Genomic DNA, 14667 nt, shown 5'->3' on the forward strand with positions numbered 1-14667 from the left:
CAGTTCAAAGGGAGAACTATGGATCAGAACTGATGGAACCCTTAATGTTGTAATGTCAGTCAAAAGTGAAAACACTATTTTCATACCTTTATTCTTCTGTACTCAAAAATTTCTTTTTCTTATCGAAATCTAGTTTAGCACTATTATTTTTCTCGAGAATCAGCTCTTTGGAATATCCAGGCCCATTGCTGTTGATGAAATTGATTTTTGTAAATTTACTCAAGAGTATGAGTCTGTTATATTTTTGCACGAATTGAGAAGATAAAAAATGAAACAAAAAAAGATAGCAAGAAGCAGATATCCACTACATAGGAACAGGGCAATATCATAACTGTATTTAAACAACAAAGAATTCTTCTCTGGAGCAACCCTTGAAAATCCATTATGGGGAAAAAAAAAAGAAATTGAACACTACGCAAAAATGCAACACTACAGCATACCCGTAGGCCGTAACTCTAACTTTACAGGTGCATACTTTTTTTTCTGTTTCTATTTTTGTTTGTTTTGTTTAATTTTTGTTTTGTTTTTAAAAATTCAACACTAGCGTATCGTCGATGTCGTCATGTATATCTTTTACTCCCCCACCCCCCCGAAACTCGGAAGAGGAATCATGGGTCTTCAACGCTCTAATCAGGGCCGCATTCAAGTAAATGATCGGTGAACGAGGGAACAACGTCTCGGTGATCTATTTCTTTTTTTTTTTTTTTTTAAATCATGCCAACCTGCTGCATTGTTACCTTAATAATTGAGTCACGTGACTAATGGCCACTGCTCACAAACACTAGATTAACCCTTTCATTCCCCTATGGGGCGCTAGCTTGGGGCCATAGCTTGATTCACTGACGTAACATGCAGGGACGTGGCTACTGACAGACCGTGGGAACACTAGTAGCGACAAATGCAGAATGATTTGTTTTGTTTTTTATATGCAGAGCAGTTGTTGTCTGAGTTTTATCAATTTCTCTTTCAGTTGTTCCTCAACAGGAAATAGCTTTGCATTAAGAAAACACACAGACATCAGACTTTCAAACATAGGTTGGAAAAAGAATTAAGTCGTACACTCAAATAAATGTTAATATTTACAGATTCTTGTGAGACTTTGTGCTTTTAATTGTCACTAACCATTTTGTGTGTGTGTGCGTGCTTGCGTGCGAGTATGTTAATGTATGTGCATATGCATTCATGCACAAGCAAAGATCAGGGTTCCCACGGGTCATGGAATTTCTGGAATATCATGGACTTTTGGAAAGTCAGGGAATTTTATCATTTTGGGGGGGGGAGTATTGGATTTTCTACGAATTTTGTTGTAGCACTTCTTGCCAAAATACATTAATACAAATATAATTCCACGCAGACTGGTTAAGCTTTACTGCTTGCTTGAGTAGCTCAATTTTATTTAATCAATGCCCATTTATTCATCTGAGTTACCAAAGTAATAGATTCTTGAATGTTAGATGGCTGCTCAAAATCATTGGTCGGTATATTGTACCATTATACACATACACATTATATAGTAAGTCATGAAAATTCAGGTGTTTTTTGTCAAAGAAAGTCAGGGAAAAGTCATGTAATTTTACAGAGTGGGAACCCTGAAAGATGTAGCATTCACTAGTGTCTGACAGGAGAAACGTCATAAGGGAGTTCTTTGCTATAGGTGTGTTTGTGTAGAGTGTGATACTTTGTATGTGTTAGTATGGTCTGTGCATGTTGGTGTGAGCGTGAACTAGAGGCTATATTATGGTGTGTGTGAGTGGGAACTAGAGGCTATATGGTGTGTGGGTGTGTTTGTGAACTGAAGGCTATGGTATGGTGTGTGTGTGAGTGTGAACTGGAGTGAGCACTCGTGCGTAAGAAGTGTGTGTAGCATACATACCAAAGTGGCCGGCTGTCATATTTAACTTCCTCCTGTGGGCTGGTGTTTTAACTTGATGCCTTGGGTGACCTCCGAGGCATGGTCCACTAGGTGTTTCCCCAAAGCCTGGTGGGTGTGCTGACCGAGGCGCTAGACGGCCTCATCACAACACACACACACACACACTCAGCTCTCAGGACACCAACACACTCACAGGATGCCACTGTGCATTTCTCATCACTCGTGCACAAGTTTGATTAATATGACGACAACAGATGCAACCTGTGTGTACACACATCTTTTATGAGTGCACTGTGAGAGGGTATAATTTGGGCTCAGATATCACCACTTGCCCTTTACTGTAAATGTGAAAATTGGAAAATGTGGTTCACTGTGACTAGCTAATATGACTACAGCTTTCACGTCATGTTACTAAAGTCCAGAGCGCTTTTTGGGCCAGCCGTGGCCTACTGGTTAGCACTCTGGACTTGTAACCGGAGGGTTGCCAGTTCGAGCCCCGACCAGTGGGCCACGGCTGAAGTGCCCTTGAGCAAGGCACCTAACCCCTCACTGCTCCCCGAGCGCCGCTGTTGTAGCAGGCAGCTCACTGCGCCGGGATTAGTGTGTGCTTCACCTCACTGTGTGTTCACTGTGTGCTGTGTGTGTTTCACTAATTCACGGATTGGGTTAAATGCAGAGACCAAATTTCCCTCACAGGATCAAAAGAGTATATATACTTATACTATACTTATACGTTTGTTGTGCAGATGAGGGTGTATGAGTCATGTTGCTCTCTCGCTGAGGTGAGCGGGAAAAAAAGCCTGAGACATCATGTGCCTTATGCTGACCATAAGGTCACCGTCTCCCATGGCCACAGCCTCGCGTGACTGGCTCTATTCGTCCAGCCGATGGTTTGGTTGCCTAAACAACAGCTCCCAGCTCATCTGCTCTGTTGGAATTGAGGGGGATTAGAGCAGGTATGGCACTTTCCACTGGCACCCTCCAAATCCACCTGAGACCCAGCCCTACCACTGGCCTGCAGCCATGCCCCCAGCCAGGCTGGGAAAGCAAGAGCAATGGACAAGAGAGCGGCTCAGTCAAAAGTCACTCAGAGCTAAAGAGTGACACTCCCACTACAAAATTCCTCACATAAACAACTTTTATTTTCTTTCTGAAAAATGTTAAATTCTTGATGGTCAAAGAATATAAATGGGATCTCCACATCCCTAAAACTTTACTTTCCGATTTTTTGATACTTTGGTATTAGATTAGATTAGATTCAACTTTATTGTCATTGTCCAGAGTACAGAGACAACTGAGACAACTTAATGCAGTTTGCATCTAACCAGAAGTGCAAAGTAGCAGAAAAGTGCAATGTGATATGCATAGTATAGACAGTATAACACATATAGTGCCGTGTAGACAATAGTATTCAGTTAAGAAAGTGGTAAGGTTTAGAGTAATATAAATCAAATATAAATATATGCAATGTATTAGCAGTAGCCAAGAGCAGAATAGATATGGATATGCAGTAAGAACAGTGTATAAACAACATGTACAAGTTTAGTAAAAATAATATAGATATATGCAGTGTATTAACAGTAATATTATAAAAAAAACAATACATTTGGATATTCAGTATGAACGGTACAGACATATATTTACAGTATGTATAGATATGTGCAGTGTAGTAACAGTAATATTGCACAAGTAGTAAAAATTAAGTGTACTGTATGTGCAGTAAAAACCATATAAAGAGCTGTAGAATATGGTTATGTATAAGTGTAATTACATTTTATAAATATAAATAGAATAATATGGATGGGATAGGGTAGTGTAACTGTCCGGGGGGAGGGGGCTGTTGAGGGACAGAACGTCCGCCTCCTTGTTGTGCCTGTCAAGGTTGCCATGGTTGTGGACACCACAACAGGCACAGGCAAGGAGGCATCTGGAGGGGCTTAGTTGGTTGTCACAGGGGTGCAGAGCTAGAGTTCAGGGTGACAGCCGCAAGGGAAGAAGCTTTCTCTGAATCCGCTGGTTCGGGTGCGGAGAGACCTGTAATGCCTTCCGGAGGGGAGAGGGGGGAACAGTCTGTGCTTGGGGTGAGAACAGTCTTTGATGATGCTGCGCACCTTATGCAAGCATCCATCGCTTACCCTGGATGGCCTCGATGGAGTGGAGTGAGGAACCGGTGATGCGAGGCAGTTTTCACCACCCTCTGCTGTGCTTTCCGGTCGGAGGCTGAGCTGTTGCCATACCATACTGTGACAGTTGGTGAGGATGCTCTAGGTCGTACAGCGGTAGAAGTTTTTATGTTATGTCATAGTTTGCTGTTTATAATTTTCTTGTCACTTCATTGCTGACTTGTGAAATGTCGTGCCATCATTTTCGTACTGATCGGTGCCAGCTCTGTGGTTTGATCCAAAGAGATCAGATTTGGGAATTAATCAGGCTTCAAAACAAGTCAACACATCAGTAAATGGCCGAAAGGTTGGGGCAAGTTCAAAATGACATAACTCGTGGATATGTGGATTAACCTTAACTGGATTTAGCTCAACTGATTGGGTCTCGAGGGAAGAGTTGGTTATGATTACAGCACAGTTGTTTTCTAGACAGTTGCCTGGCAGTCAGACCCAGTATGGCTGAAAGATTCCCATGACCCTCTCTGAATGCCATATACCACACTATAAACCATCTGATTATCCCTCTCATCAAGTGGCCTATTGTAATATCACTCAGGAACTTTGCACCAAATCTACAGCCTCAGTTTTCAGTTTGATTCATTAGCATCCAGATATAATAAATCTATACTGATTTCCTGATTACTGTTTTTTGCACCACTTCCACAGCTTCCATAAGCTTGATGTTACCAACTAAAATTCAGAAAAGACAACAAAGAGAAAGACATTATTATTGAATGCTTTAGATAATGGCTATATTGTCACATTAAGGGTTAGTCAGCAGAAAACTATCTGTAATGGATGTCTGATAAAATCTAATGAAATCAATGAGTGGAGTGCAGTGCACACACATCTACAAATTTAAACATATATATATATATATATATATATACATATATATATATATATATATATATATATATATATATATATATCAGTATAGAGCAGGGGTGGGCAACTAATTTCCCCAAGGGGCCACATGACAAACTGGGACTGTTGAGGAGGGCCAGACCCAAAATACCAAACTCAAGTCTGAACTCAATTCTGTCCAATTCTATTCTGTTCTTGTATAACATTAAGTAAATCATATGTTTTGTTTACTACTCGTAAGAACAGATGAAAATGTGAGGGAGACCAAGGAAAAACAGCAATAGGCTATTTAATCTATGTCCAGTATTTAATCCTCATTATCAAAAATGATTTTTTGACATTGACATTTTTTTTTTTCAAAGGCTGATATAAAAAAGTACTACAATATCTATATAACTAGATGTACCGCAGAGCGGTACAAAATATGACCGTCGCCCAGTCCAGCACATTTTTTCCACAAAAATAAATCACGCTGAAAGGACTATATGATTCTAACTGTCTCACTAAATTGCATTATCCACACTCAATTCTCACTGATATCTGCTAGACAACAAGTACCAAAACATGATTAGTTCATAGATTTCACATGTAAAATTAATTTTATACAACCCCACCTCCATCTTGCCTGTTCATAATTCTGAGAAATTCTTGAATTGTGTGCATGTGTGCATGTACATGTTTATGTTATGTGTGTGTGTGTGTGTGTGTGTGTGTGTGTGTGTGTGTGTGTGTGTGTGTGTGTGTGTGTGTGGCGTTAGCATTGTGTGTGCCTGCGTATGTGCCTGTGCATGCAAGCGTACATATGTCTACTGTGTGAGTAAAGTGTCATAAATGATGATTACTGTGAATGTATGTGTGTGTGTGTGTGTGTGTATCTGTTTATGCACATGTGTGCACATGAAATGGGTTAACATGACCCCTGGAGGCAAACATACGGAAAAAATGGTCATCCTAGTCCCTACAGTTCTCAAGATATTCACAGAGAACTGTGTCTGCCCTACCCTCCTTTCGGGGGGTCCAGTCCAGCGGGGGGGCAACAGATCAAAACGAAAAACGACGGTTCCATGCTATCCATGTGGGGTTACATGCCCACCAAGTTTCGTGTACCCCTGTCTTTCAGTGTCCCGGGAATCCTTGTTGGTGTACGTCACTAAATGTAAACATACATTATTTTATTGTAAGGCCCCCCATGAACGAAAGTACACAAAACTTGGCATGCATTCGGAGGGTGTCATAATGATCCTACACTTTTAATTTCGTGCAGTTTTGACCTTGTCAGCCAGATATATTGTGATGAAAACACCTCATGTTTTGCTTTTTAATTTTTAACTAGGTGGCGCTATACATGAAATAAGTGGTAATGGGATGGGTTGACATGCCCCCTTAAGACCAACATACATAAAAAAGGTGGACCTCCTAGGCCCTACGGTTCTCGAGATATTCACAGAAAACTGTCTCCGGCCACCTACAGGCCAGTTGGTGTAAAGTAACATAAATTAATTTATTGTGTGGCCCCCCATAAACGGAATTCCACGAAACTTGGCGTGCATACAGAGGGTGTCATAATGATCCTACACTTCCAATTTCGTGCAGTTTTGACTATGTTAGGTCACAGATACCCGCGATTACAACACCTCATTTTTACTTTTTGTGTTTAACTAGGTGGCGCTATAAATGAAATGAGTGGTTATGGAATGGGTTGACATGGCCCTTTGAGATCAAAACCTCCTCCTAAACCCTACGGTTCTCGAGATATTCACAGAAAACTGTGTCTGCCCTACCCTCCTTTCGGGTGTCCAGTCCAGCAGGGGCTACAGATCAAAACGAAAAACGATGGTTCCATGCTATCCATGTGGGGTTACATGCCCACCAAGTTTCGTGTACCCGGGAATCATTGACGGAAATTTGGGCATGCGAAAAAAAAAAAAAAATATATGACTAAACCTATAGTCCAGCAGGAGTTCGTTCTGACAACCTTTGCGGTGGTGAGCGACGCCGACATAAGAGACACAAAACTTTGAAAGGTTTACGGCGACTTAAAGGCAACTGCATTGTGTCGACGCAGAAGCATTCTATTCACCAGCACATCAGTGAAGGTGTTTATTTACATCGTATGCATCCACGCACAAATGTATGGGCGTACAAATAGCAGTCGCTTTCAAAATAAAAGCAATATTGATTTGCGAGCATTATCTCTATGCTAGGCTCTTGACTATTGTTCTTTCACGGACCTTACGCAGGCCGGTCAGGGAAAGCCCGCGGGCCGTATGTTGCCCATGTATGATATAGAGCATGCTTTGATGTAATACAATCCATTTAAAATGTCCATCCTGTGAGGACAACAACCTGTTATCATGTCCTATCTAAAGCTGTGTGCAACAAGGACTGTGTGTGTTTGGCTGGGACTGTGTGTGTTTTGCTGTTATGATAAGACTGTTCGACTGTTATGATGTAGGCCTATAAGCATGGTTTCTACTTTTAATGATGATACGGGTTCATGTTATCTGTGGTCACGAAGGACAATAACTAAGTCTTTTTCCGTGCTGTGGGAATTGGGATGGTTCAATCAGCAGAGCTGCAGTGGCCGCTGCTGCCGTTTCGGCCACTGCTAAAAACATTTTCCTGTTTGGTCGGAATAGCTGCAGAATGGATTTAGGAACAGGGAGCCCTTCCAAGACACACAAATGCAAACGAACTGGATTAAGGCAAGCTCAGATACATATATAACTAATGCTCCAGCTGACTCATTTGTGCCCTGCTTTGGTTACAGGCGGCCTCACCACCTGACCCTCCCTGAGAATAGGATTCTTATCGGCTGGCACTGAGATATGGACTCCAGAGGCCATGCCATCTGCACTGTGGTGTTCAAAGCAGCGGCCTGCTCCACAGCCGGCAACCAAATTGTTTTTATGGTTTGGCTGCTTCTCTAGTATAATGGAATTGAACTGGAGACTCCGTTTTCTTGAGTAAATGGCAACTGGTGGAAAAGTTATCCTCATGTTGTTACCGAACGGATGACAAATCCAGTGATATTTTGGTTGAATAATACAGTGTGCACACTGCACATTTTATTTTCTCACATTTAGTAAGTAGGCTATTTACATTTGTACACAAGTGAAATATTTTTTTTTTCAATCTTCAAAAATCTTAAAACATTCAAAGGCAGTAAAAGACTGTCATATACAGTATAAATATAATTCAGTCCCAATGGCATAGAAAAAAACAGGTTTTAGTATTCCAAGTATTACACATACAGTGCAAATATCCAGGTTCTCCCCCTTTAGAAGTAAACTCTGCATTAAACGATTTTTCTATCTTCAATGCATCCTGCTGCACTCCCAGAGACTCTGAAACGGATTATCGAAGGTGATGCGGTATCTCCACCTGTAACAAGTAAGTAAAATACACCTTTAATAAATCATCTAAATAGATAGATAGATAAAATAAAATAAATGTACCGACTATTATTATTATAACATCTGACAGTATAGATAGTATACTAGTATAAACTAGAAATGCAATTCCAAGGAATTACCCGTGCATGAAAATGCTAAAGTTGTGATGTAAAATATCATGTATAGTTAAAACAGATAATACAGAGATGGTTACTATGGTGATGCTAGGATAGACATGGTGGTTGCATAGCTTAATAAAAGTTGATAGTTTAAAAGTAGACTGTTTAAAAGCTGAATGTAGATAGTTTAAAAGTTGTTGATAGACAGTAGATAGTTTAAAAGTTGTTGATAGACAGCTAGTTTAATAGATAGTTTAATGATAGTTTAAAAGTAGACCATTTAAAAGTTGAAGGTAAATAGTTTAAAAGTTGTTGACAGACTGGAAGTTTAATGAATGTTGATATTCAAATAGTTTAATGGCTGTGTATAGGTAGATATTTGACGATAACTGAAAGTTGGAATGGCTCTAATGTTTGCTAGCAGTTATGCTAAGATTTTTAACAATGCTAACCATGCTTTACTTAGCTAATGTTTTATAGCAGTCTCAAGAATGTTAACATGCTAACCATGTTACTTAGCTAACTTAGCTAACATTTTCTAGCAGTTTTGCTAAACATGCTAACTATGCTAGCAATGCTAACATGCTAACTATGTTAACCATGTGACTTAGCTAACCTAGCTAATCATTTTTAGCAGTTTTGTTAAAAATGCTAACAATGCTAGCAATGCTAACATGCTAACCATGCTAACTAGCTACAGTGGGTAGGAGTCATAGTTGATGACAAGTGTTGACATAGTTGATGAAAAGTTAAAAGTTGTTGATAGACAGCTAGTTTAATAGATAGTTGATAGATAGTTAATAATAGTTTAAAAGTAGACTGTTTAAAAGTTGAATGTATATAGTTTAAAAGTTTAAAAGTTGAATGTAGATAGTTTAAAAGTTGTTGATAGACAGCTAGTTTATTAGATAGATAGTTTAATGATAGTTTAAAAGTAGACCGTTTAAAAGTTGAATGTAAAAAGTTCAGTAGTTTAATGGGTTACATTGTTTAACAGTGGATTATTGTAGTGAGGACTTTTATTTTGAAATAGTTTTGGGCAGAGGAAACAGTTAAATAGGATGTGGAGTCTTAATTGACCCCGATTGTATGCTTAAAGCCTGAGGCTGCAGGTGGCCTTAACACCTGCCATAGGATTCTAATTGCTTAATGGCCATATTATAATGTCATAATCGGCAATGTTAAGTGTATGGGGATTTTTAGAAAGTTTTTCTTTAATAGTTTGAAAAAAGTATAAAAGTTTCAAAGTTGAAAAGACATAGCAGCTTGGTCCGTTTGAATACCTATGTTACAAAGTTTGAATGAAGTTTCTAAGTTAAACTGTTCAAGAGAAATTGCGTACGGAAAAAGTGGTAAGCGGAATACTAATAAGAAGTTGCCTAGGAAGAACAGTACAGTGCATTTTCATGCACTGTAATTACATACTGCATATGCCATAAATGTGTAGAAAGGACATGGAGTAATCAACTTGACAAATATCCATCAATCAATTTTCTTAATAAGGTTTTCTTTCCACTGAGAGAAAGAGTCCTCTCATTGAGCCCAATGAAGAGTGTCTTGTTTGTTTTGTCTCGTTGTCAAGTGCCCCAGCCTGGGAGGCATTTGTCTTATCGCAACTGGGCAAAATGGGGGGCTATTTATAGTTGCATTAAGAGGCAGGAATTTCACAGGGTCACTGTCTGTCATCCCATGGTAACACAGATTTTTCCAAGGCCACAGCATAACGTGCTCTGCAGAGGGCTGTTTGATTGGCCACTATGTCTTAGTGCTTTAGGACCTGATAAAGTGTTCCTCCACCACATTGTCATCTCGTTTGGCACTTGTACTCGTAAACAGTCTCTGTGCTTCAGAAGGAAGCAATTGGGACAGAAGTGCCTTTGTGTCCTGATCTGCCTTCAAACAGGTTCAGCAGAATGAGACGCATGCTTCACAATCTCAGGAATGCATGTGAAAGCAAAGCGGAGCGGTGCCTCATTCTTCAACAAGCCCAAAAAGCCTGTTAGCACCTCTAACAGATGTCTGAATGCAATGCCAGTATGACATAATGTCTACTTTTTTTATTACAAACACTAAGAGCTTTAGCAGAATCCAACTCACCACTAAGAATTCATTAATGGCTGTCTGGTATTATTTTTAATTTAAACTCTGGAAAGTGAAGATCAGCTGATGATCATGGCTGTCGCCTGTCATGTGTTTGACATGGCTAGAGATGAGCATATGTAGGAAGTGATCATCTTACCTTTCTGAGGGATTTTACGCTGCTTCCACGAATGGCTGCCATTAGTTCGTCATGGCTTGACCTCTGGGGAGTGGAGGGCCTGGGCAGCTCTTCAGCCCTTCTGTCTATAGGCCTCAGGGCGTTTTTCAGTTCCTTGAGAATGTTGGGCGTCTTCACTTTGTTCGCGGTTTTCTTGCCCTTTTTACTCTTGGTTTTAGATTTCGATTTTAAAGGGGCCTGCTCCTGGTTGTTACTGCACTCCTCGTGCCGTTTGATGACCTCTGCGATCATCCTGGTTGGAGCTTTCTTCTTCTCCACCACTGGCATGGAGGGTGGAGGAGGTGGTGGTGGAGGAGGAGGAGGTGGAGGAGGCGCAGGTGGAGCGTTCTTGGCGGCCGACTCATTGCGTGGCAACTTAGGGGAAGACCACGGAGAGCCTCGGGGCGATCCGTAAGGCGACGGTGTCGGGGTGTTCTTCTGCAGGGCAGTCGTGCGAGGGTTGACCGCCGATGCCCCTGCATTAGCCCCGCCTTGCTGCCGCTGTTCCTGCAGTCGCCTCTGCCTCTGGTAGTCCTGGTTGCGGGTGAGGATGCCCGTCATGCTCATCCTTGGGCCCGGCAGGTCAAACTGGTAGCCCAGCTTCAGCAAGGTCGTGTTCTCCCTCAACAGCTTCACCATCTCCATCTCCACCTGGCCGCCGCAGATGTGCCGCTGGTTGTGGAATCGGAGCTCTGTCATGGTTTTGTTTTTCGTCAGGGCCTGCACCATTGCGAGCACACCTTTGCCAGTGATGTAATTGGACTCGATGTTGAGGCGGATGATGGAGCTGTTCTCCCTCAGCATCTTGCCGATGGCAAAGGCCACATGGTCGTCGGCGTGAGTGTTGGCCAGGCTGACGTTGGTGACGTGGGTGTTTGAACGCAACGCTTCGGCAAAGCGAACAAGATTCTCCTTCGAGATGTCCTCAATGTTGTTGAGGTTGACCTCAGTGGTGTCCGGGTCATTGGCCAGGATCTTCTCCAGGACGTCGTCCACTACTGTTGGGTTCTCACTGTTGGAAGACTGATTTGGAGTAGCCGCTCTAAGTGGTTCTTCTACTGGAGGACGCGGGCTTCTTCGTAAGGGGAAATCTTGGTTTTGGTGGAAGCTTTGCTTTGGTACCTCCAGATAGTTTTGTTTAACAACCTCCTGTTTAGTTTCTGGTTTCTCCTGTTCATCCTCCTCCTCTTCCTCCTCATCCTCAGTCACTGCCTCCTCAGACTCGCTCTCTTCCTCAGACTCACTCTCTTCCTCTTCTTCTTCCTCTTTCTCTTTGACATCATCCTTATCTTTGTCTTTCTCATCTGCCTCATGTTTGTCCTTCTCATCTTCAGAGGTGTCACTCTCTGTCACACACTCCTCCTCATCATCACTTTTCGCATCTTCATGTGCCTGAAACTCCTGGAAATCAAGTCAGATATCTTCAGATTTTCAAGCTTGTATTTTAATATTGAATCAGCATTATTTTCATCGCTTGATGTTACATGTTTAACTTCAATTTTATATAGCATTATATTATACGATTATAAACACAATTTTATATAATAAGAACAAACATACGTTTCATAATGAACCTCTGAGGCAGTGATATGCACAATATACAAACTATTTAATTTTGCCAATGGGCAAATAACACAATAATGTTTGCCAAGACCTACACTGATTTCAGTATGCATTGTCATTCTGTGTACCTGACACTTTTAAAATGAATACTGTATGTTAGAAACAACACAAACTGTGTTGTCCCTATCTGGACAGAGACACTAGTGGACATAGAGGTGTGTTAAAAAAACAACACTAGTTGTGTTATTTTCAACACATTTGTTGTAAGAGTGTACACAGTATAATAAAAGCAATGTGTTGTCCTATCTGGACATAGAGGTGTGTCAAAAACAACACAAGTTCAACAATAACACATTCGCTTTAAGCACGCAGAAAAGAATAAAGGGTAGTCAGTGACTTCAAGGCGTTTCTGTGAAGTTGGGGGGGAGTTACTGACCTGTGAAGGGCTAGAGCCGATCATCTCCTCCTCCAGCAGCTTCTGGGTCTCCCTCTCCCAATACTTCATGAGCGCCTCGCGGCTGAAGGTGCCGGTGGGCGTCTTCTCCGTCTGGTCCCTCTGCCTGAGCCCGACGGGCACGTTGGCGTCGGGGTCGATGTCGGCCAGCTCCTTCTCCAGCTCCTCGAGCTCCTCGGGGCTGAGCATGGCCAGCAGCTCGTCCTCGTCCATGTCCTCATACTTGCTGAGCTCCCGGCGGTAGCCAAACTCGCTCATGATGGCCGTCCTGCGTGTGAAGACTAGTCCAGATTCACCTTCAATGAAATGAGTCACTGAGCGATGGTGGGTGATAGTCCTCTTCTCGGTCCCCTCAAAGTGTCTCTGGGAACTGTTGCTCCAATCGGGTGGAGGTGGTTTGGAGAATGCTCTGCTATCTGTGGCTATCTGTGTTTGCTGGTGTCTGTGGGGTCGCTCACTTGCCGCCCCTGTCTCTAATCGGACCAGCTGCCGGAGGAGCCTTAAGAGGGGGATCAGAGGGGATGCGTAACAAAGTGCCAACCCATGATGCCGTTGCTTTTTTGGGAGTCAATGGGGATGGACGGACAGAGCCACAAAAAGAATGTGAGCTCAGTGGGCAGCCGCCCCCCCACCACCTCCATGGAGGCCTGTCAGTGGATCTCTGCGGCATTGTTCGTGTCCAAAACAAGGCCAGCTGTCCCAGAAATAGGGGAGCAAGCACAGCACCAAAGAACATTCACCACCAATACCAATGATGCAACATTGGTTGCTAGGATATTGTGCGATTTGTTTCAGCTATACATTTGACTGTTTAATGGTGGATTCCATGAAGATGCCATGGCTTTCATTGGGGACTCTTAGGTTTAATTGATGTTTAAACGAGTGTAAGTAACTTACCCATAATTAAGAATGTTTAATCATACCAAAAAAATTCAAGTCTTCACAATTAGGATGATTACTTTGTACTGCATGCAGTGGTGTGATACGCAGGACTATGCAGTATACCCACTTAAAAAGCATCACCTTCTCAGTATACCCACTTAAAATAGGCAAGGATACGTATTTGGGGTTGACCACGGGTATACCCACTACAGCTAACTAGACTACACCACTGACTGTATGCCAGATACAGAACCATTATATCTGTATCTTTATACAGACCATAAATTGAATTGGACTAACCCTTCCTAGGACTCTTAAGTCTAAACATGAAAGTGTTTTAAATATTGATGAATCTGTTTGTATCACTCAATGGAACACCGAACTTTGTAACTTATGTTTACAGGTAATTTCAAACACAATTTTGCTTACATCTTCAACTCGAGTACACTTTCACCCAGAGCATGCCTATCGTGTGTGTAACATAGCCGTGCAGCTATGCCTTGGCTTAGAGCCTTTCTCTTTTTTTCTGAAGTGGGTACCAAAAATACCACAAGGCCCCAGCTCAGTGCGTCAGTGAGCTAATGAAAGAAAAGAGGGTTATCACTGGAGCTTTTATCAGCAGTGGCAGGCAGCAGGAGGTTTAGGGGCCATTGTATGGATTTGAACTCCGGCACCCAGCCACTTTCCTCGGCCCCAATCTCTAGTTAATGTCGTCATTTGGATTTGGATGTCTTTTTTCCCCCACGCTGAAACAGAGGGAGCTGTCACATGCTAATCCGCCAACTGTCTGGGAAGAGTGGTGAATCTGCTTTTGGGAGTTTAGAAAATGGTCAGAAATGATGTAATGAGGCCCGTCATACTTTCATTTGATCCTGTCGGATGCCACGTCTGATTATTCAGATTTGTGTGACCAGATACACAGTGTGTGCCCCCTTCTCTTTTTCAACGTGTGTGTGTGTGTGTGTGTGTGTGTGTGTGTGTGTGTGTGTGTGTGTGTGTGTAAGTAACAGTCCATTACTTTCACCGTCACTCTTGAATAGCATTGCTGTCCGTCACAAGAGACAGGGTAGAGAGCAGAGGTACTTGGCTATGTGG

General features: G+C 42.1%; 1 protein-coding gene across 1 annotated transcript; it reads right to left on the bottom strand.

Annotated features, from left to right (window-relative positions):
• Positions 1-7934: 7934 nt before the first annotated feature.
• lmod2b (leiomodin 2 (cardiac) b) lies at positions 7935-13339 on the bottom strand. Its single transcript, XM_048268326.1, has 3 exons — positions 12673-13339; positions 10656-12074; positions 7935-8286 (listed from the first exon to the last, which is right to left on the bottom strand). The coding sequence occupies exons 1-3, from the start codon at positions 12946-12948 to the stop codon at positions 8260-8262; spliced, it is 1722 nt and encodes a 573-aa protein (XP_048124283.1). The 5' UTR covers positions 12949-13339; the 3' UTR covers positions 7935-8259.
• Positions 13340-14667: the final 1328 nt, after the last annotated feature.

This window comes from Alosa alosa, chromosome 17 (genome assembly GCF_017589495.1).
Source record: "Alosa alosa isolate M-15738 ecotype Scorff River chromosome 17, AALO_Geno_1.1, whole genome shotgun sequence".
In the NCBI taxonomy this organism is placed as follows: Eukaryota; Metazoa; Chordata; class Actinopteri; order Clupeiformes; family Clupeidae; genus Alosa; species Alosa alosa.

Excerpts from the sequence above, each read along its gene's own strand:
- lmod2b (XM_048268326.1), bottom strand. The coding sequence starts at position 12,948 with ATGAGCGAGTTTGGCTACCGCCGGGAGCTCAGCAAGTATGAGGACATG. Across the intron at positions 12,075-12,672 it reads TCGGCTCTAGCCCTTCACAG|GAGTTTCAGGCACATGAAGA; the intron begins GTCAGTAACTCC and ends CTTGATTTCCAG. Across the intron at positions 8,287-10,655 it reads GCGTAAAATCCCTCAGAAAG|GTGGAGATACCGCATCACCT; the intron begins GTAAGATGATCA and ends TACTTGTTACAG.